At 38.4% G+C, this 24,616-nt stretch overlaps 1 protein-coding gene across 1 annotated transcript in view; it reads right to left on the bottom strand.

The window, feature by feature from the left end:
* Positions 1-24,616, bottom strand: part of ADAMTSL1 (ADAMTS like 1) — a 425,741-nt gene that overhangs the window by 112,425 nt on the left and 288,700 nt on the right. Inside the window, exons 7-10 of the mRNA XM_074166017.1 lie at positions 18,904-18,978; positions 15,745-15,902; positions 3,710-3,821; positions 2,941-3,079 (exon numbers count right to left, since the gene is read on the bottom strand). Of these exons, the coding sequence (XP_074022118.1) occupies positions 2,941-3,079; positions 3,710-3,821; positions 15,745-15,902; positions 18,904-18,978 (484 nt within the window). The remainder of the gene's footprint in view (positions 1-2,940; positions 3,080-3,709; positions 3,822-15,744; positions 15,903-18,903; positions 18,979-24,616) is intronic.

Below are 24,616 nucleotides of genomic sequence, written 5' to 3'. Positions count from 1 at the left end.
TCCTGCAAGACACTAATTACCAGCCTTATTTAGGTGGATGGGGCACCTTTACTTAACCCAGAAAAGGAACATGTATAAAAGATATACGTTTGATAAGTAACTTTCTGCATACTGCTTCTCCTCTGAGTATGTGAGAAACTGGGTTTGCAGAAAAAGTTGATTCATTTTCCATGTTCGTTCAGCGTAAGCTTTTTTTGCTACCCATGATGCCAGCAATACTGTTAAATATTGTCATAATAAGCACAATAAAGTAAAATGTTTCTATGCACTAAGCGTAAAGAGGCCCACACGATACTCCTCATATTCATTTAAGCTTTTCTTTCAGCCTGCTGTTCGCTGAAAATTTTAATGTAAGCTCTCCTACAGTAACCCCTCTCGGCTGCTTTACTCAGTGCCACTGTGGTCTTCCGCGATTATTTTCTGTGGCATCCATTTACACACCATAGGAACAGTCAGCAACCACTAATCAGCTATGCTTCACTGGGACGGGGTTTGCCAGGAAAAATTAACATCTTGGTTTTATACTGGTGGCTCCCACACAGCAAAGACACGGCAGAGCCAAGACACCCTCCTCGCTCATGCTCCTGACCCTGTTGTTCTGCTTCACCTACCCTCTTCCTGACCGTAAGGAAGCATCAGGTTTCCACAAGTTACCACAGATTTCCTCTGGTTTTCTGTCTGAGTTGTTGATTCTTGAATTCTTTACAAAGACACTTTTCAAAATAATAATTTGCAATTTGGCATTCTGTGAGGATGTTTCCAAAAAGCTAATGCCTCCCTGTTACTGCCTGTACCCTGGGACAGCATAGCTGTACTTCTAAATGACTCTCCCTCCCCTCGGGGTCTTTATATCAACAACTTTGCCTTGTTATGGCTTATATAAAACAAAAATTTCTTCCTGACATCTGCCCAACTGCTACTTTTTTTCTCTCTTTCCGTCCACGTACCATGCAGTAATTTGTCTTACTATTTGAGAATATGGCATTTAAAATTATCAGGAAAAGTATGGAAAATATCCATAGTACAAATTCCAGAGGTAAATTTTTGACTCGGAACTCTGTTTTTAAAAAGTAGCAGCTTAGGTTTGAAAAGAAAAAAAAAGCAGCTACATTACTTTCTCATTGGTACTGTGAGAGGAGAATGTAAAAGACAGGTTTCATATCGACTCACACCTTTCCTCAACACTTTTTCTGAGACGTTCATATTTAGGTCTCTTGCCTGATCATACCTGGCCTCTACTTTACTGACATTTGTCTCAAACAATTCAAGGAGAATTCAAAGAAACAGTTTCTGATCTGAGAAAATCACTGAGGAAAAAATACAAGAACTTTATTATAGTAAGTTTTCTAGTTGCAACTGTTAATATATTTAAGTAACCTGAGAAATTAAATATATGTTTTCTTGTGGAAAGAGAAGCCACATACTGAACTTGACAGAATATTGTTAAAGGAAAAAATGATCTTGTTGCATTGTGGGAAAGCAATCTCTAAGTTGAAAAATCACTTCTGAGCACATGTTTAACAGAAAATACTTTTCATAAAGTCTTGGTGCAGCTGCATTCTTAATATTATATCCTTAATACATGATAAAGTATGTAATTTTAAGACTGTACAATACAGCTGAAATAATGTTGGATTTTTTAATTCTGAAAGATTTTCACTTCAAATTTAAAACTGTCTGAGAACTTTTCTGGTTTTTATCTATTTACAAACAAAATTACTGTTAAAATTCTGTTTACTAGAATAAAAAATGTGTTTACTAGAACAAAGGATTATAAACTACCATATACTGTGGGTAAATGTGTCTTCAGGGATGAAAAAAACTGAGTTTTAACTCCAGTTATGAAAAGTCAATGAACTTTATAGAAAACTTTCTGGAAGAGGTGAAAACTATCTTGGGCTTGGAGTGATTTGTTCTGGTCTGATAATGCCTAGCTAGTTTAAAGCACGGACACCTGGCTTGGGAAGCAGTCATCCTCAGTCAGGTGCATACATAGTCCCGTAGGTCCCTAAAACATCCTTATCCTGGCTAGGACATTTTTTCTCTATGGTAACCTCCAGCAATCTGAAGGCCAGAGCAACTTTTTAGGTGACACTTGCTTGTACTCACTTTATCAGACTTGGCTCAAAACTAGTGCAGAGGGAAAGGAGCAGGTAAATAAACGGCTTTAGGGCATCCTTGCACGCATGCCTGCTGAGCTGTGCTTAACCATCTTTTAGCAAAGCCAAACAAGAGGACCAAAAGTTTTAGACTACACAAATAAATGCTTGCAGCTTATGAGGGGCTGCAGACTGACTTCCACTGGAGTTCAAAGGAATCAGTGCAAAAAAGGACTGGTCCTTTTTGTGGTTTTGTTCCTTTTCTTATACACAGGAAATCTGACTCTGATTTTACTATTTTTACTATCAATCTCCTGAGGAAGAATGTTTGGCAAAAGAGCAGAGAGGAGTCTTTTTTGTGGGGCCAAAGGGTATTGATAATTAGAACAAATTCCCGCGTTACGTTCTTACAAGCTGCCACGACTGCAAGTAAGCTTTTTATTAAGGAGTAAATGTAAAAACTCATAAAAATAATGCCTCTAATTGTGGTGACAGCCATTTTACAGCAACATTTTTACCTCAAGAGAATTTTTCCTATATCACTGATACTTAAGAGACATGTGTTGATCATAGGATGGTATCATGGACAATTTATTTTCTCACACTTTATATCATATAATGAGGCAAAACATAATCTGAGGGTCAGAAGCAACCATTTGAAATCAGTCTTTGCAATGTGAAGGTGTGGAACAGAGGTCTTTTTCTACACAGTACATCCTCAGGATAAGAAAGAGGTTGAATTATGTAGGCTATGACACTGTAAACAATAGCAACAGAATATTTTCCTACTTCATTTTACTCCTTTAGAGTCCAGTCACTTTTAAAACTAGAGCTGACTGACCTTGCAGGACAAGGATCCAGATTACACTCTTGAAGTTTTGGCTTTGGCTTGATATTTTCAGGATAATAGTGACAGTATTGATCTGCTACTACCCGGTTGCTTCTCAGATCAAAACATTCAGCAGATGTCAGTTGATACCCTGCAATACACAGTGGAAGAAATAATATGTGAAGTCGTGTTCTTCCTATCTCTCTCTGAAGTGCATCTAAGCTCTGATTTGGTAAAAAGCAAACTGAAAATATCAGCACTTTTGGACATAACAGCTGTTGTTTTACAGACCTGATTGAAAACAACAACTTAAATCACATGTAGTAGGAACCAAAAGATAAGCAGCATGGCCAAATAAAAATTCAGAAACCTGGGGCAAAAACAAAAAATGAAGGCCGAGGTTTCTTGGTTTCCAAGACTCATGCACTCAGTTTCAGTTCAGAAGATAAAGCTGCTGGTGGGGTCAGGAGCAAATGGAGACATCTTGCAATTCCAAAGTCAGCCTAAATCCCATCAGCCCTTATGTTGACAGCTGTAGCTGTCAGCTGTAGCATTAAATGCAGTCATGTGGATATCAAAATGTACTTTACGTATAGAGCATGGTATGATGCAAGAAAATCTGCAGGCAACTACCACTGTTGCTACATCCCTCCCTTCATTTAGATGTCACTACTTTCATTTTCAGATTTTGTCCATGTTAAAGGTTCAAATCTCAGTGCAGAAGTTGGGACAGATTCTGTATGCAGATAATGGTTTCTGGAATATAGTGGTAATTCATTACCTCCTCCACAGGATGCAGAACAAGGGAAAAAATCAGTTTCCCTCCATCGGTGAATGATAGGCTGATAGAAGATAAACTGAACTGAACTATCGGCAGCACCAGCATAGCGGATCTGAAAAAGACGTAACACCAAAGAGTGAAACTGACATAAATACTGGGAAGAAGCATTCTGCCACATGCATCTCACAGCTTTGAGACACCTTGCAGATACATGAAATACCAGGGATACTTTGCAATAAGAAAATGAAATGCACAAAACAGAGCCTAGATGGGTGGCAAAATCTTGGCTGCAGAACATAGTAAAATAAATTTCTAGGCATAATCAGTGGCATCTCTGGCCATTCTGAGACCATTCAAAAATAATGAATGCATGGTAAATGCATGGTTAGTGCTACCGAATAATTTTATGGGGACAGAGGATATGGCCTGATCTTTCTTCAATCCAAAAATCACCTACCACTACCTGCTTTCCCTGCCAAAATGACATGGATTTTAGATATTTAATATTTCCCAAAACCTTCTGAGTCCATGTATACTATATTAAATAGTTCAGAATAAAAATTGGGAGACTGTGTTGTGAGAAATACAAAAGTACGAAAATTGTAATTCAAGATTTTTTTGATTTCTGAGATGAGGTCTCTTTTTCATTCTTCTTTGTGGTACTGTTCTGCTTTCTTTATTTTGGCTGAAGAAATGCTCCTTCCAGTCATAGGTGTGGACTTCTGGCTGGAGCTAAGTGCATGTTTGGAAAACATTCTTTAGAGCCTACAAGTACTGCCAACTTTCAAACCACCTGAGCTTCACTATGCTTCCAGTACTTTGTGTGCTGAATGGATACCTCCTTCCTGGAGGTATTTAAAAGATGGGAAGACGTAGTGCTTACTGATATGGTTTAGTGATGGTTTCTGTCAGTGCTAGGTCAATGGTTGGACTCGATGATCTTAAAAGTCCCTTCCAACCTAGACAATTCTATGATTCTATGATTCCATGATTTCCCATGTAAACAAGAGTTTATAGTTCAAGAAATGCAACAAGAAAAGAGACCTTCATGCTGCTAAAGCAGCACCACCTGCACAGGGCCCAGGAAAAAAACCCTTTCTCTTTGACAGCTGTGATGATTAATACAGTTATGGGGACTTCAAAATCTCTACAGGGCATTCCTTGTCCTTAACCCTAAGACTTTACATGAACAGCTGGCAAATGAAGAACAACAACGCTGCTACTAAAAGCCTCTCCTAGTTGATTATTTGTCCGAGGACCTAATGTGTCTGTGTGGCTTGGGCATCTCTGCATCAGTCGCATGATGCTGTCACAGGAGAGAAAACTACCAAATCACAAGCAGAAAAGATGGACCCTTCTCCAAGATTGCTCCCAGGAGCATTCCTCCTTGTTCTTTTTTCCAGACAGCTTAAAATGTTTCAGCACTGCCTCCTTTTTCTTTTCCCGTTTTTTTGAACAAGTTGCCCTGTTTTGAAACTATTTTTCAATCTGCCTTTCATTTTTTCTCTTTCCAAACACCAGGAGACATTGTCAAAGAGCAGACTGTGAAACAGAAGCAAAAATATGACAAATTGATCTGAGCAGTGTAATCTGGGTTGTTTGTTTTGTTTTACCCTGTAGATGGACAGAAACATGATTACAAATCAAAGTATATCTTGAGGAGAAAGAGGAAGGCAAAAATACTGCAGGATATGTTGATGGCTGTAAGAGATCTGGCCCACAGAGACTAAGGCTGCCCTTTTCTAATTAGAGTAAACAGTGACGTAAATTCCCAACAGGAAAAAAAAATACAGCTGTAGCAATATGGCTTCTTCAGCAAATGGGAGGCCTTTTGCACGGATTAATATCATTTGAGTCTCTGTGTCAGAAACAGGATATCTAATTCCTTGTGCAGGGATGGTGCATTAATCACACACTTCAGAAGGGTCTTTCTGAGCTCATGAAAGCCTCATGCACTCCTGGGAAAAATGTTTAATTGTGCTGGAAGCCATTCGTGGAGGTCTCTGATCTGAATGTGCAGAAAAAGCATTCACTGGGGAGAATTCTTCTCTTACTCTGTTTTTTAAGGATCATCAGTGATTCTTAAACTCAGAAGATCTACTTAGCAGTACGATCTTCAGCGAATCATGAAGAACTGACCAAGAGCTCACACAGAGCCTACTATAAAAGAAAAGGAAGGAAAAAGATTTCACATTAAAAAAAGAAAAAAAAATCAAGAACACAGAAGATTTCCTCTCCCACCAGACTATTCCTGCATGTCTGCAGAATTATCTGTCTGTTTTGACACAGAGAAAAGACAGATGTACATCTTTTCCAGCCTAATGTAGAAGTCACTCATACAGCCATGGTAAAAATATAGGTGGGAAAGAATTAAAACGAGCCACAGCCATAAGCTGAAATGATACAAAACAAGCAAATGCAAGAAGCAGGCACATCATTGTTTATTTTTTTAAGGAGTACTGTAAGCAGAAGAGGAACAATATATGGTGATTCCACACAGCAAAAATTTCTTTTTGATTTTGTTTGACAGTTTGCTAAAGCTAAGATCTTGATCCAGGAGAAAACATCAGTGGCTGCTTGAGCCTTGCAAAACTTGAGACTTGATAGCTAAATGATTTAAGAAATGTCCTGGTTTTGCTGCACAGGGCCAATTTCCACACATTGAAATACTCAGCTCTGGAGTATGGTGAAATTTTTTACCCTGGCAGTATTTGCAACACCCTGCTAGCTGTGAAAAATGCCAGAGCTTCAAATAGAGATGGTCAATACTTGAGAATCTTTAGTTAGATCTCTTAACAGTGAGTTTTGCATCCTTAGGCCACTAAATCAGAAAAAATGTCAATCATTCGTTATGTTTGCAAATAAAATCCTATCTAAATTTATTAATAGCAGGGAGCAGAATGATCTGATCTTGCAGAACACTAAACCCTGCATTTGTGCATTACAACCCCCTAGAGATCATCCTTGACTTCCTTTAGGTTTTGGGGGAGTTTGGAGTATTTCGAACATCAGAAGAGCCCTCACCTCTACGTGAAAATGAAGAGGATATCGCCAATCTTATAAAGAGTTGGTTAAAATTAAGAGTCCTCAGGCTCTCCATCAAAAATTAACTGCCTAGCCTACAGTCACTAGCATCAGAGCTATCTTTTTTTCTTGTAGAAAAATCTTGAAAAAAACTCATTGCTTGTACCCTGTTTTTTTACAATGATTTTGTAAACAACTGTCTGGGATGGTACAATAGAGGCACCATCCTCAAGTGAAGTTTGAGGCTGATAAAATGCAGTATTGATTTTGGGAATTTCCACAGAAAGTTCAATGAAAACAAATTTCATAGTTTGAATATGAAAGCAGCATAATCTTTTTGAATTATTCTGGTCTGTCCTGTGACCAAGAAGCTACAATATTTGACTTCACCTTTGTATTGTGTTGTTTTTCCTAAAATCCCCAAATTTGATTAGTTCACATAAAAACAAACAAACAAGCAAGCAAAGTCCCCCAAAGCCTAACCCTTTCATGCTTGATTTTGGCAGCATATGTCTGAATTGTTTGTTTATAAAAACTTGTCCTGGTCTACAAAACTGTACTTGGGGGTTTGTGAAATTTAATTAACAATTTATAAGCTGCAGTGATAAGCAAGCATTTATTAATGTTAATTGTAGGGTTAAACCATGAAAAGTGTATTCAACAAGATGCTCCCATTTTAAGAAATTATGTGTGCTGAAGAAGGAGGAAAGACACCATTTCTTTCTTGTGTGTCTGCATGTCAGGGATGCAACTGGGATCAGGGAAAGAGAATTATTATTGCATACTATCTTTTGTCTTATGAAATTTGACCTGGTGTATTATGATCTAGCTCCATGTCACCATGCTTATTAAAAAAGTTCTAATGGATTTTTCCACATTATTATTACAAATGCTTTCTGCAAGTGCCAAGTCTCAAATAATGAGGTTTTATTTATCAATGAGAAGTTCAATATTGAAGTCTTCTAAGTAACATACAAAGAAACTGGGCATGAGGGTGTGGAGAACTATCCTCATGTAGCATACATAATTTTGTGCTTTTCATGTCAGTAAAAACAAAGTTTTTATGATACTTTCCTTTCCCTATTTGGTGTGCTTTAATATTGCTGGTTGTATGTAGTGATACCTTACACTGAAAAAGAAAGAGGATGTGCGAGAGATTTGTTGCTGTTCATAATTTGTTCATGAATCAGAAATAGGAGCCAGACATTGTCATGAGAAAGTAATTTTACAAGCTGGTTTAAAATAACATAAAAAGTACAAAAACTGTAAATCACAAGAGATGCTGAAAGCTTTCAAGAATATTGTCTAACACAGGACTACCCCATGACTCCTCTGAGCTTGCCTTTTAATTCCCTTGGAACGCTGAAGGGAGCTCAGCCTTTGAGCTCCAGGGAACATGTCTACTGCCCACTCCTGCATTCATGTCCCCTGATTGTGACAGTCTTGTGTTGGATCAGCTTGGTTTTGGGGTTGTCTTTATATGGAAGACAGGTCTGTCTGTTGCTTCTCAATTCAGCCTCTAAATTGGATAGAGAATTCCCTGTGAAATTACATTATCACCAATTTACACGCTTTACAAAACATCTCTGAATTGAACTTGCTCACCATACCCCAGTCTTGGATTAAGCTGTGTTCCTTTAGGTGATTAAGATGAGTGTTAAAAAGGCTTTAGACTAAATCTCTCACAAAGCCAAAAGAGAAAGCTAGAAGGTTCAAATCTTTTCTCAAATTCCATTACTCTCCCCAAAGGAAGAACAAAACAGAAAATCAGTGCAATGGACTGGCTAGGATAGCTGGCAGCCACAGAGCCTGCTGTATCAGTTATAACAGCTATGATAATCTGTACAGAATCCTCTACTAAGTGCAACAAAACCAGAAGCTTCTCAAATGAGAAGACAAAAATTATTCCACATAACCAAGGGCAACCCCAAATACACTAAAACCATCCCTGCTTCTCCTCTGCTATGAATACCACCCTTAACACCCTATTCATCTATGGAAAGACCATTTCACAAACAACAGGGTAAGATAATTAACCTTTGAACAAGCCACCTTAACCCCCACTGCACAATATTTATCACACAGCAATACTTAAGAAACTAATATAAAAAAAATAGGATCTTATTGTGATAGACTGTATAAAAATAAAATTAACAAAATAAAAAGGCAATGTTTGCCACAAAAAAAAAATTGTTAAAAGGATGAAAACTGAACAAAGTTGGCACCAAAGCTTCATAGTACTTAAAACTGGCTGATTTTTGAAATAGATAGACTTGGAGAACTTACACATCATGCCAGAAAAAAGATATAGAAAAAGGAAAAATTGCAAAGAACAATTTGTCAGAGGAACAGAAAAATAACATCTAAGATACTGTCTCTATTGCCTCACATTAAAACCTGACAGTAGATTTCAGATCAGCAGTATTTTAAGATATGTAAGATTAAACAGTAACACATTTCCAGACCCAAACAGCACCCACTCAGTAGTTTCAAATCATGTACTCTTTGAAGAGCACAGGAATGCAAATCATGTATGATCACATGTAGACTATTTTCATGGACAAGCTATCGTTTAAACCACAGGAAAATAAATAGAAAATCGTAAGAACATTTTTTAGAAGGGGCTTCATGAGTAATGCAATACAGACCAATAATCTCTACTTCTGTTATGGAACCAGTAGATAGAATGATAATAAAGAACAGAAGTCAAAGAATGGTCCCTGAAAAGGGTGATGCTTTCCAAGCATTGTGATTTGCTTTGCCAAAATTCATGAGGAACACTGATAAAGGTAGATTAGGAACCTCCTAAGGTCTCCTCTTCTAGGTCCCTCACCAAAGATCCTGGACAAAGTTCACATGAGTTAAGAAGATCCTCCTGTGGACTGATGACTGGTTAACAGAGAACGATCCAATAACCTGTCTATGTAACGGATGAAGGACCTGTGGAATCCCTCAGGGATGTGTGCTAGGGCATGAGTCATTAGGCAGACCCCCAGGTGAACAAGATAAAGGGTCAACCATGAGCTGACCAAGTTGGCTAATGAAAATAATAATGAACGGTCACTAAAAATGAAACTAACTGTGAAAGCACTTGAAGCTTTGGCAAACTAAATTCAAGTTCAGTAAAAAAGAAATAGCGTCTGTGGGAGAAAACAATTAATTATATATGTTAATTATACATGAAAATGTCCTCCACATTAGCTACTACCATTCAGAATGGTTAGTTGGATTGTTATAGGCATTCCTCTGAGAATATCAGCTTAGTGTGCAGCAACAGTTAAAAAGATTAATGGACTATTACAGAAATCAAGGAAAAAAGAGAGAACATTACACAGCCAAGTAGAATACTTTTGTGTCCTGATCATTATGTGTAGTTCACTCTATCTCAAAATATATAACTGTATATCATATAATTAACCTATTTATATTAAATAATTTATTAAATAATATTGTTATATTTTGTTAAACTACACATGCATTTCTAGAAAATGGATATTTCCAAAATATACACATATATATTTAAATACTACTCACAAATTACATATTTCTGCAGATTATAAAATATTATTAATATATAACCACTGCAGAACCAGAAAGAGGACAGAGAAGGGAAATAAGGATAACCCTTGTATGGACCATCTTTGATAAAAGTAAAGATTAAATAAATTAGGACACTAGGAAAGAGGCAAATGATGATGACAGAGACCTAAATTATAGAAATAATGGAGAATAGGGGTAAATAGTAGTAATAATTTCCTGTTTCTCAGAGTGGGGAAATCCAGAAGCAGTGAAAGTATTGCACCAAGGGTATAAAAATGAAATTTATTCCTTATTTTACACAGTGCATAGGTCATTGTGGAACCCATCCCATAAGCTAAATGTTGTCAAAATGGCAAATATGGGTCAAAAGAGCCTACAGAAATTACTGAAGACTGGCTAATTTGAATCATTAGACACAATAGTCCACATGCAACATGAGGGTCAAAGAGGTTCTACAAGCCTCTACAAGAGGGTAACCTTGATCTGCTTCTTCACTCTTTCTTTCAGTATTTGAAAGCAGTTCTTCCCTGAAACAGAAAACCGAGTGAAGGAAATTTTTTGCTTGACCTAGTGTAGCAGGTCCAATGTACTTATAGATGGAATATGTTGATTAGGGGAATGATCATGTTCTAAGAAACATTGACATAATTTATATTGAACAAAAAAAGGGCAGGTATGAAATAGAATCTGTACGTTGCTTTCAAAAAGACTACTGCATGGCTTTCCATAAATTTTACCACATTTGCCAAAGTAGGAAAAAAAGGGCAGAATTTTTCTGAACTTGTCACAGGATCTAGTCAAGACAAATAATGATTAGGTCTCTTTTCAGGCTGGTCATTACTTGTTGGCTTGACGTAGAAAGTATTACAACAATTGCATATTTCTTTGGAAATCAGAATGGGTGAATTTTATGACTAAGAAAAAAATATTGAATGCAAACATAGGTTGATAAAAGTCAGTGATCCAGACCATCTTACAGAAGTGACCTCAGGAAGACATGTATCTCAAGAGGTAGTATTGTTTTATGATAAGGGACTATATTCCAATGGTCTCTTCTAGATTAAGCAAAGTGTTTTGGTCATTTGACCTTGATAACACAAAACATGACCCAGTCACAACTAAGCTTTAACTTGTACTCTTTCTGTGTGCTCACCCTTAAATCCAGCTCATCTACTCCCAGGAGCATCATCCTAACCCTGATCTACAATGCTTCCAGGACTAGATCCTTCACCACTTCCTGCTTGACCTGCAGCTTCCTCCCAAATATGAGGCATAATCTCCTCTGGAAAACTTTGCCAGCATCAGGATTAAATTACACAGAATACCCTTACTGTCATCACCCTCAGTCCTCATATGGCAATATCACTAAAATCCAACCATAAACCAGCCATAAACAATAGGTCCTTGCTGCTAGAGCAGATTTGCATCTTTTGGCCTCTGCCCTAAAACAAGAATGGAAATAATTTCTTATTTCATTCCACAAGGTAAATCATGGTATGCTCCTGTTCAAAAGTGATGATTTAATCCAGTCCTGGCCCTAGCCTGACAAGGCCCATCAACCTTTCTGCCAGGTGGCTGCCTGCGCATGCATTATCTCCTGCATGCCCTTGCAAGTCCCAGGAAGTCTAAGCTAATTCCCAACCTTATTTTCTTTTGTTAACCTGGACTCTAATCAAATACATTTCTCTCACCAGCAGTTTCTGCTAGTGCCAGATCACAACCGAGATAAGAATTGTCTGGCTAGCTCTAGAGCCCTGCATAACTCAGCATCCAGTTTTGAGCTCTGTCTTGTGACATTTTTGGACAATTGGTGGCCAAAATCTTAATTTCAGCAGTAACTCTGCCCAAGGAAACCCAGTCTGCACCATTTCTAAATCAGCCAGCTGTAGTACCCCCAGCCACCAGCACAAAAAAACAGCCAGGGAATCTCTTCTGGCAGCAGCTCCTAACCAAAGCTTTGTAGCCCTAGCACTACAAAAGACAACATCAACGCAAACCCAATCCTAATTCAAATATCTCCAACAGCCTCCAGACAAACATCTGATCCAACTGTATAAATTCCTGATGCAAAACTGTTGGTCCACGCAACCAGGCCCTATGAACAAACCTTCATCTTGATACCAGGGATTGAAAACCAACATAAAACTAGTCTAGCCTAGATCTAGGCCAACAGTGGCTTCTCCTACAAACCAGCCCCAAGTCTGGACAACACCCTTTGCTAGACCTTGTTTTAAATCCACTGGTCTTTGCTGCCACATACCTGAGCCACAGGGCTAGGGCCCTAGCTATGTGAAAACCACAGCCTGTAAAAGAAAACGTAACAGGCTGTGCTTTGCCAACCCTAACACTTCCCCTTCAGTAAGCCTATAACTCAGGTGGTTCACTCAGGTGGTTCCTATTTGCAGTGCTGACTGTTTTAGCTAACGAGTGGTGACTGTTAGCATTACGTTATCAGCTGTAGACCCCATCTGACAGAACTGATTCATCCTGCTCAAAGGAGTGAGTGCAGATGTGTGACATGAAATGGTCACTCAGACAATATCAACAGAGAAGCCTTTTTAGCATAGACAGCTGAATATGTGACCTTGGCAACACAGCAAATCAGTGGCAGCTCTGACAATAAAGGACAAGTCCCCCTATGTGATATTACTGCTCAGTTCTCTAGATCACAGTGTCAGCCAGAAAGATTTCCAAGTGAAACTGACCTTCATTTCATGATGATTTTATCAAACATGACCATTTTTTCTTTTAGAAAAAAGGCATTTCTATTCACATGAATCGGAATTCTGTATTAAAAGCATCAAAACAGGGAAATGCTCAGAATTTAGGAACAAAATTCAAGTTGAATTTAAGTTTGCAGTTATCTTTTCCAGGTCTTCTGCCTTTCAAACATTAGAAGTTTACAACGTAGATTTATAATTCTCAAACTATGCATATAAAATATAAGAACATGAAAAACTCCGGTTCTTCTCCTGTTTTATGATAATACCTTTATTTTTTAAAAGGAGAGCTGTTTTACTGAATTATGTTTTGTCATTTACATATCGTGTGAAAAGATTGCCAGGAGTTTAGCACACAAGGAATGTACCACTGAGTATTACAAAGTCAAGACATCTATCAATTATACAATTCAGCTCCTACAAGAACAGCATGAGCTTTCTTCTTGCAATTTTAAAGCACTCCATGTCACCAATAAAGAAGCTTACATGTCAACTCCCACATTGAGTTTCTACTTCTGAATTATATCCAGGTGTCTAACTTGACCTCTCTGAATAAGAGTATTCAGGGTCAATTGGAAAGGATTATAACAGTCATTCTGGAGACAATGATCCTAAAACTAGAGTTCTGCTACATCTATAAATTTGTTTAGATGTATTTGCATAAAAACTCCCTTGTCCTAGGAAAGTAAATTTTGACACCCAAAGAGACCCTACTTTGTATGGAAAACTTGCTAATACCACAGAAAAGCCTTTCATCTGATTTTTTAAAGAAAAATACTTTACCTTCACAAGCTGAAGGCAAAACAGTCATGGCTATAGTAAGTATGGAAAGCAGTTGTCAAGTCTGGTGTAACTGAGAGTTATACATGCATTTTGGTACTCCTATATTAGTATTATTTGTATGTACATTCCTATATCCTACAAATCTAACAAATTAAGCTAAAAGTTTTGTTAGAAAAATTATTAAATACTATAAAATAATATCCTTGTTGCATGCAGTAATATCTAAAGTATCTTCTGTAGTTTATTAAATAACTAACCGGAATCAAATGCGAGGAATATTCAAGTGCCTGATCCAAGGCAAAATCTACTGCTAACCTTAGAAAAGATCCTATAACTGTGAACAGGGGTTTTGTTTGTGCATTTTTCTATATCCATTTAAGACAACAGACACATCAATAAATTAACACTTGCTGAGCCATGCTACTCTGACTTTCAAAAGGTGCGAACACATAGCAGGACTATTAAAATAGTTTAATCTCAACTCAGCAGTGTCTGTTCTGACTATGCCTAGCCAGTTTGTATGCTCCTGTTGGCCATTCAGTTATCACACAAGTAGAGCACTGCCTTTGATTTAAACAGCGCTTCTTACCTTGCTTTGATAGAGAAGGAAATGTGAGCACCAAGTGATAAAGGTGTTTTCCCTCTCATAAAAGATAACAGTGGAAATACCAGGAACACAGTCCAAGCATCCTCATCCTGTTACCATTTCAGGGCCACTGGTCTACATGACCAGCTGTGCCCAACGGATATGTTCTTACTAACCAAGCTGCCTTAAATCCATAGAAAACACGAGTAATGCAACGTGAGCAATACTGTTTACATTACACTGATGTTCATCATCTGGATATCATCTGTAGCACAGGTAAAAGTGTTTTAGACATTTTGAATTGACCAGCATCTGTTTTATTGAGGCATTTTCATTCTAACCTTCAAAGGGAAAGGAATGTATTCTTCAGGTCAGGCTTCTCCTTGTGAACCAGTCCTGCTGTTTGTGAACCAGTCCTGCCAGTTCACAAAAAGCTGAACCAGTTCAGCTTGCTTTTTGTGCTGCTAACATGCCAAGATGGGTAGGGAATAGTCCACAGGGCTCTGCTACTTCCCGAGCTAACCCATTCCAGCCCAACTTAACCCAACCCAATCACTTATTGCATTTTCCAGTTCACTGTTCAAACTTCTAGCTGCCATCAGCTCTAGGTTAAAGCAAATGTCATCTACCTCTGGGGCCCATGGTGAAAAATTTATGTAGTCCTGGACATGATACAGGTTTTACAGTTTTACAGCTGAAATCCTTCAGGTTCCTTGGACCTACTGGTAAAGGATTTATTTTATTGTAATTCCCAAATGTTCGGTTTTGTATGTGTGTTTTCCCACAGAATGTGTGCATTGCTTCCAGCAATGTGTTTTATATTACCCGGAAGAAAAGAAATGCTCTTATGGGAGGAAACAATTTTATTCTTATTGCCAGTGCAACACAAAGCAGAACTTCAAAATGACACCATGACTTCTCAAGCAAAGTCATCCCATTTATTTTGGAGCTTGGGGACCTCATTTTCCACTCCCTTACAGTCTTCTGTGTAATTACGCTAGTATAAACGCCACAAATTACGGGCCAAAGATACAGACTTTCTTTCTTTTTGCTTGTCATAGACAAAACAAACTGTAAGTCCTTGATTTATTTGCACCTCAGCAGCACATACAGAAAGTAATCTGCCTTTTCTCTTTAGGGCACACATTGGGTATGCCTTTCTTGGAATAAACTCAGTCTCTTTTCCAAGGAGCATCAAATGAGACTTTCATCACATCACATATTTAACTATAAAGTATTTCATGTAGAATTCAAGAGCTAACCTGGACTAGGCTTTGTGGTAAATGCCTACTGGAAAATTAAGATCTACAAAAATCTCCTCTTTCCAACACATCTTGTCTACTTTATGTTTCTCTAAGAGATCAGTGGACAATGACCCTCACCTTGATAGTGAAGTCTGCAGTGAGAGGCCCAGATATTCTTAATATCTCCTTGTCAGGAAACTTCTGGAAGTCAATACTAGAATTGTCCACGAGGAAGGAGCCTGTGGAGCTGAGGCTGTTTTCACTCTTCACACCTTGGAGGGTCTTTGTTTCCAAATCTGACAAATAAAAACAAATTAACAGGCAACTAAAGTATGACAATTTGAAGAAAGAGTAAGTAAAGGCAGAAAAAGAAAACCAACACAAAACAGTGGTGGTGCAGATTTGCTTCCTAAATTAGTGATAATGCAACTTCTCTGTTCTTTTCCACAATTTATTCACATTCCCACGTTTCTTTTTTCTCCTTCATCTGCTTTTTGGCTTTGTTCAACCTGTAGATTTCTAGCTCTGCAGTTACCTCCTCACCATAGGTTATGTTTTTATTCTCTTCCAGACACATTAAGCCGTTCCTAGTCAGGCATATTTGCTATTGTTTAACTGACTCCCCGTAAGTCAGGCTCCTATGTGGAGCATGACTCAGACCTTCACCCATGAGTGCTGGCTTTGCTAAGTTGCTGTTCCCTCTTTCAGTTCAAAGGTGGGTCACTAACCACATGTTGCTGTGATAGACAATTAACTGAAAGCAAGGTGTCCAGCAAAGAAATATCAGTATGACAGCAATCCTGCCTCCTCTCCAGAATTAGTCTGATCCATCCCAGCTGAGTAAGAAGGGAAGGCAAGTGCTGAACCCTCCTGAGCTCTCCCTCTGGCTCTCTCCACATTCAAAGCTCCCAAAGAGTGGGCATTACTTCAGATACTGTTTTATAGCAGTTACTTCTGATTGTTAAATCATAATAATAATATTAAATCATTTATTAAATGGAAATGCAACAGTTAAAATGTAGATCTGTTCCATCACCTACCTAGCCTCCCCACCAACTCCAGATTATGCTGTGCAGCATATGTTCACCAGTAAACTGTTTCTTGTAGTTATTTCAAAGTGGCAACACATTTCATCATGAAGGATTGCAAAGCTGTAATTCTTTCACATGTATTTGTGAAATTATGCACAAATCTTCTCCCACACAAAGGGGCAGCTAAGGTAAAATCTGAATTAGATGGAGGTGTGCTATTAATCTCTGATGGAATCATACTTTCAGAGACAGTAAATGGGAGAAATGTTTTTATTAGCATGTACTAAGTCGTTAATTAGGGGGGAAGATAATTGCAGTAATTAGACTGCTTTTCAGGACGGATCTTGGGAATTAATTCATGAAGGAAGTTGCTGAGGCAGTACACTAAGAATTTGCTCTGTATTAATGAATTCCTTGGTTTTCAGTGAGAATAGTCTCTTCCTTTGTGATGCATTCGGCCATATATTTATTTCTGGACAAGGCTGCATGCATTAGGGATAAAGATGGTTGTAAGACTTGTGTATATATAATCAGCCTCCTGTTGACTTCTCCCACAACCAAAGTTCACAGGGCAAAATACTGCCCCTGCCCCCCACCTGATTGTAGCTCATACATATATAAAATCCTTTGATAGGTGAATAGAAAGATTCATGGAGACATCTGAAATAAGAAAGAGATGTATTTGGACTTATTCATGTTTACACAGAGCAGTTAACCTAAATCTCAACCAGTGACTCAGGCAGACCTCACTGATTCAAATCTTTTTGTCCTGAAACGTGATATGGCCTAAGTGAAGACAGCTTTAGATCAATCTCCCCTGCTAAAATCTCATTTCTCTCAAAGCTGCCTTATAGCTCAATTTCACTGAAAAAATAATAAAAATATGAAATTTTTCTACCTTGGAAGAGAACATCTATACTGGGAAAGAAGACAGGAGAGAAAGGAAGAGTGCAAATCATTTACTGGGAAAGTAATAACAACCATGCTGGTGCAGTTCAGGAATACCCAAAGGGCCAATTAAAACTGAAGTACAGGCAGCATTTGAACTTTTAAGAAAAACATAATATATTTATTCTTAGTTTATAACTTGTAATTTGCTGGTCTTTATTCACAGCTCTAAACCTAAAGAACCATAAAACGGTTGTGGCATGTTCACTGCTTTCTCAACACAAGCAGTGTGTGACAGAACAGGACTGATAAACCACCCCTTCTTTTGCCACTCAGTATAAGTTCTCTGGGCAAAAGAAATCTGGAGAGTGAGAAAGGTTTGGTGTTTCACCTCTTTGCTGACACTAATGTTTGTATTTACACTGACAAGCACAGAGGACTTTAACTGGTCTGTGCTGCCGGAAGGTCCTATTACCTTTTGGAAAAGGAGTAGGGGAGCACTACTTATAATAATTTGTGCTTCTAAGAGGTTACGCAGTACAGTTTGTGTTTTTTTCTGACAGTAAAACCCATTTACCAACACTCTAGTGATCATTTGCTGCTGATGAAAACAGAAGCAGCTTGTGAGTAGCTAATGCGTTGAAAGGTAAGACAGGGATTCAAGGAGTTTCTATTCATGAAATAAATGGATTTGCCTTCAACTCTCCCAGAATATTCTCCAATCCTGAGACTCTTCTCCCAGTGAAGAGGTATACACAGCTGCTGGGATACACAGCTCCCAGTCAGATGAAGCAGGGAAGTGTTATAGCTACCAAGTGAAGGGGTAGTAGCACTCAGCAGTCTTAACTCCTTGGAGGAATATCACTACTGAGGAGCATGGTTTGACTTAGACATGCTGTTTCTGATCTTTAGACTGTGATTTTGTGTGTGTGTGCATGTGCATGTGTGCGTCTATGGCAGTGAGAGAGATTATCATAACAGAAACGTGTTAAAGTCATGAGCAGCTTCATAGCTAAGCTCAGCTGTAGGGAAGCTTATACTTTACTGTCCTCAATATTTCTTCACTCAGTGGGATATATTTTATTAATTTTAAACAAAAGCAGTTGGCACCAAGTGAGCCAGGCAAAGGATAAGCAAACAGAAATGGCTGAAAAATTATGGAGGGGCAAATGATTTTGCAATGTTGGCCAAGCTCTGCTGTGAAAAGAACATGTACCACTGATGTAACTGGGTTCCAGGAGAGCTTCTGAGGGTAGGACTCATCCCTGTGTCAAAATCAGTGATCTGAGAGAGGGAAACCAGACACCACAGTGTAAACAGAGCACTGCGGGTTAGCAAGGCTTTCTTAAACAAATGTACACTAACTTTTTCTACTTACATAAATGATCGGGTCCTTTCAGCACGAGGCGAACTTGCCTGCTTCCATAGGGAATAGCAACCACTGTATCATCCACTGTGGGAAGGCAAAAAAACATGGTGTAAATAAGCAAAGAAATTCCCATCTGTTTTAAAATAAGCGATGAAATAGGTGCTTTCAAGGCAATCAAAACAAAAGCTTTTGGACCAATTAAACAACCCTATGAATTATGCAACAACATTAAAAATCTGAAAAAAAAAAACCCCGCCCTTATTAAATCTAGTAAGAACTTTCTACTTAGAAGAACCGAAACCTGTTGATTTTCTTTATTCTCAACTCCTTCACAACTGTTTCTCCATTTAAAGAGTAACTAATAGCTTTCTATTTCACCACAACTTCACTTAAACTTCCTCCAAGTCTTTTGAATTGGTGTTTGTGGTGAAGTAGAGAAGCATAAACTTATTCTGATGTTTAACCAAAACAGCCTATTCCTTCACTTGACTCTTTCCCAGTTGAACCCTACAACTTCTTCATGACCCTGCCCATGCTATGTGATGATCTCCCACTGCCCTCAGGCATGCCTTCTCTTTCACACTTTTTTATTTTAATAACTAGAAGTGTTATAATTCTGCTTCCCTTTCCACACCATTAACAGAAAGCCCCTGGGAAAACAGAAGCCCATTAGACTGTCATCTAAACAGGTCTTAAGAGCAGGATCTGTCACCTATGAAGCTCTTGGGAGCTTTGCCAACTGGATTTAAACTGGGGTGTCAATTTAGCATGTAGGTCACATGCAGCTGTGAAAATTAGTTAGGTCAGCATTTCCAAAGAGGTAGCAACGTCAATAAGGTCCTGAAGGCAGACAAGAAGGAAACGTGTGAAAAGATGCTAGAAAATGCTCCCAACTCTATGCCTGCATCATGGAGTGGGTGCCCAGAGAATGCTGACCTGAACTAACCAGCATGCCTTGGTTCTTCATTCACCCTTCCCTGTCCTTTCTGCCTCCTTCTCCTATAACTAGAAGTCAGGAAAAAAAAAAGGATGCATGCCTAACAGAATTTTCTGGGGGGCAGCAGTAGACATGAGAGGAACAAAGCCTCTTCCATTGTCTGTTCATTAGAACTGCTCACATCGGTGCCACGTAATGCCCACTAGGAAGAACTGTAGCTCTGCTCTCAAAGCAATGTGTTGCTTTGTCAAGTGAGGTTAACTCAGCCAATATTATCTGTCATCCAAACATATGAGCTGTGGTTTTAAGTTTCTGACCAGACCAAACTGTTCCAGCCTAGCTAAATCAGGATTCTCGGTTACCAGCAAAATAGTTATTAATGTTGTAATTTTATATCAAAAAGTGAAGAGAGGCAACAGAAAGAGGGAAAACTACAAGAAACAGGGTCTTTACATTCATTCATCCAAACCTATACTATACCAAAAATGTGAACTAGAACCCTCAAAATTTTAAATTCAGTCATGCATCACTCTTATATTGGAGATTTCTGACACTCTTATGTTGGAGAGCTTTATGGGATGAAATATCCATGGTTTTGTGGCATCTTAATATCCTAGAAGTGAGGGGTCAAATGTAGGCAGTCTGATAAAACTCTGAGTGTCACAACAGGTGTGTGGAGATAAAGCCTGTTGATGTGCCCAGGCTCTTCTGAACCTTGTCTCCATTTTCAAAATCTGATTTGATGTTTCCCCAAAGTACCCAGAAATTTCAGTGTCTCCTAAGACTTCTGTAACACTGGTGTTAAACTTTATCCAACACACATTCTGCTCATACACATCTCTGTTACCCAGTAAATTAGCAATGATAGACATCTTTCATTTCTACACAGAATTCAACTTTTCTATTTGAAAAGAAAAATATTCAAGTCTTACAAAATTCATCAAATATTGATATTCTAATGCTGATTTTATTAGTACCATTCTGGCAACTCATATTGAAGATACCCAGTAGCATAAATATATTTTATCCATTTTGGGGAAGAAAATCCTTGAGTATAACATATCATTCTGCTGTATATATCACATTTATTGAAATGAGTCTGGGAAAAAGAATAACTTCAATTTTTGAAAAAATATTAATAGTCTTTTTACAAGTCTTATTTAGAGACAGTCCCATGTCATTATTATATTTGACTGTCTCTCAGTTATGAGCTCTGTGCTGGAGAGCTAGCAACTCACTGCTATGTCACACAAAAATCAGACAGTTTAAAGATCATGTAAGCTTATATATCATATATTCTTAGCATGTCTCTTCTGCCCCAGGGTATTGCTAGGACTATATTTCACCTAATCTTGTCATTGCTCTCCATTTGAAATTCTAGCACGCTTTACGTGAAATGCAAAGCTCAGTGGGATTTATGCTTATCACAGTACTTCCTGCTTCCACAAAGCAGAAGCAGTAGGGACTGAAGGAGAATTTCCTGATGTTAACAGTGATAAGAAGGAGACATTTCTTGTGAAGAGACATATGAAAGAAAGCACGGCAATATTTAGTCACAGCTCCCTCCAGCAAGAAGCAGAGAGGCAGGTTATGGAGCAGATGTGTGGAGCACTCTGAAGAAAAGGAGCAAAGTGTGTTAACGAGTGATTGGTTTCCTCCAGAGAAGACGGATGGAGAGGCAAGGGAGAGATAACCGAGGGGACAGTGGCCTAGGGCTGTGAAGAAAGTGCAAGGATTTAGGCAAAGGTTATATGCCATGTACATGCATCAGATTCCCATGAGAGATCAGTTTCTTCTGGTTTTGGATTTTGAATTTGGATTTTGTCCAAATGGTTTAACTTTCAGTTCTCATGATGAAAAATTGAGTTGTTTCTATTTCCCCATTACTATTGACATTCAACAGAAATCGGGAACTGCATTTAGTTTTGACAACGATGGTAAGAGTAATCAAGTAAGCATAGAAATTTCTACAATTCTGTTTTATAAGTAATCTACTTCACTAGTAGATGTCAATCCATTTTTAGAGAAATACTAGCTTTGCATAAGAAGATCAGCAGAATTCACCCACTACTTATGGCATGAACTCTCTAGCTCCTTGGTGAATACAACGAACCCCGCTTAAGTACAGCTCATCTCCACAGGAAGATATACACACTCTTTCCAAAAGGAGATACTATTAAAAAAGAGAAAGTTTTACTTTCTGTAGACTTATAAAGATTGAACTACCCAAGCTTAGCACTAAGAGAAAAGGGTATTTCTGGAATGAATGAAGTCTTTTGTAGCTTTTTTTTTTTTTTCCCCATAGAAACAGGAGCGTAGACACAGGTGCTTCCTTTTTCATAAAAATGTAGGAGAGAATTCAATGTCACATTGCCTCCTGCCCTGCTATGCTTCTGTTTCTGAGGCCACTGGGAGATGTATACTACCCCTATAAATTCTGAGGAAGCTGTTCCCGTAGCAAGTGCTAAGTGTTTTAAAGCTCTATGAATTTCTTTCTAGTACTATTGTCCTATGCCTTTGCATGATATAAACGGCATGGAGAAGGGAACTGGATATGAGCACCAAGAGAAAATGAATTCAGTATGATGAGCTCAAGACTGTGTCTGGGGTGGTTTTGAGATATAAACAACTTCAGAAACTATTGGGACAGTGCTAGAATAAAGGTCACTGTACAATTTCCCTAGCACAGTCCTCAAGACTGAATGCTGTGCTCTGTTAGGCAAATAAAAATCCCAAGTGAGCCCACAGAACACCCACAGATATCTGCTGATATCTGGTCACTGCTGCACATACCCCTTTTGATTTTTCTTATGTTGCATGGCAGTCTCGCTCACATATGCTTGTAATGTCTTGTTCATATCACAGACAAAATAAGCATAATACTTGAGAAACAAGTATTATTTTATAGAGGTAATTTGGAATTAAGCTATTGATTTGCCAAATGTAATCCAGTCATTCCAGTAAAGAAAGCAGGCCCTGATCCCAGATATGCTTATGAAGATACATCTACAGTGAGAAATAAGCAAGATGCTGACACAGACAAAGTACCGAAATGACCGGTGTTTAAACAGCTCTGAGGAGGATAAATGCAGAAAACAAACACAGAGTAGTTTTTTAAAGCTATTCAACATATAAAATCTCAAATTTTCACAGCACATACATAAACCATTTGGAAGCAAACCTCAAAAAGAATTCATATTAATTCACATATGTGAAGGAGATCCGTAAGTGTGCCTTTACAGTTACGAAAAGCCAATTTAAAGGAATACTAACTTTTAATATATTTGAAATTCATACTGTGTTGCATATCAACAGGTATATCTCGGGAAGAGACCACCACCACCACATAGTTTATACAGACTGTATAACAAATCTAATTATCTACTTCAGTTCTGTATAACAATTATTTGCATGCTAATATGTCTGACCGAACAATCCATTCTCTAACAATTTTTTCATATTTGTCTCACTGTAAGACTATGTTCTCTACCATCTGCTCTTCTACCTATATAGCAATCTTTAAATTTAATAGCAAACAATTGGGATAGGGACTCTATTTTATTAGCATTTCATTATTGTGCATAATATATTAGTGCCTTTATCCTCAATAGAAAAGAGAGGAGCACCTTTTTACAACAAAGCAACTTAAAAACAATGAATTATTCTTACAGGAAAAAACATTTGCCAAAAAAGATCACAAATACTATCATGTTTCAAGCAGCCTGGAGATTTCTGAATTTGTTAATGTACATTGCAGAAAGAGTAACAATGAGGTGAAATTCCATTCCTAAATCTTTGTGATTTATTTCCTTTGCCGTCTAATGTGCAGTTCTGCCTCACCAATGGAACTCTTATGAGGATTCCTCATATGATACTTCCCTCGTACAAAATAGGCAGTCCTTCCTTCCTTCCTTCCTTCCTTCCTTCCTTCCTTCCTTCCTTCCTTCCTTCCTTCCTTCCTTCCTTCCTTCCTTTTTCTTTCTTTCTTTCTTTCTTTCTTTCTTTCTTTCTTTCTTTCTTTCTTTCTTTCTTTCTTTCTTTCTTTCTTTCTTTCTTTCTCTCTCTCTCTCTTCCTTCCTTCCCTTCCTCCCTCCCTCCCTCTCTTTTTCTTTCTCCTACTCCCTCCCTCTCAGTTAGCAAACACAGACCCAGAGGTGCACTGAGCTAACTACTGCTCTGTGTCCCGTGCTCCATACCCAAGCAGTTATTCTCTGACAGAGAGAAGCTGTTGTAAAAAACACCTCTTACTGCTCCTCACAGAAACCAAATGTTATCTATATAGGAATCCACAAGTGTACACACAGGCTTCAGCAGATGTTACACTGCTATTTGAATCTTTTGGGTCATGAGCTACTCAGCACTGGAAAAAGTGTTCCCAAATGGTAGAGCTGGTTTGATTAAACTCTAATGCCTCTGGGTAGGGCTGGGGACAGGTTTGCAGGTGATCACACATGATTCCTTAGTTGTATCTACATAATCATGAAAGTACTCCTACCGTTTTACCCTTCCTTCAAGCTGATCAGACATGCTCTATCTCTCATTCCAAAGCCTTTATAGCTCCATCTATGGTGCTGTAACTAAGCTGAAAAACCTGCCTGGCATCCAGGATAAATCAACCCTGTCACTGGGGCATACTAGTGCTACTTTACCACTCTCAGTTGAAGCTGGCTCAGACAGTGTGCGGGAAAGCCCATGTCTGTCCGTATGCATCCCTGTCTGCACCTCCTGAAGACCTAAGCACCTCAGTCCACCCTAGGACTGAGTCACCATGCTCAGCATACAAGC

This window comes from Numenius arquata, chromosome Z (genome assembly GCF_964106895.1).
Source record: "Numenius arquata chromosome Z, bNumArq3.hap1.1, whole genome shotgun sequence".
Taxonomy (NCBI): Eukaryota; Metazoa; Chordata; class Aves; order Charadriiformes; family Scolopacidae; genus Numenius; species Numenius arquata.
The sequence above is the reverse complement of the archived record's forward strand: the minus strand, read 5'-3'. Positions and strand labels throughout refer to the sequence as shown.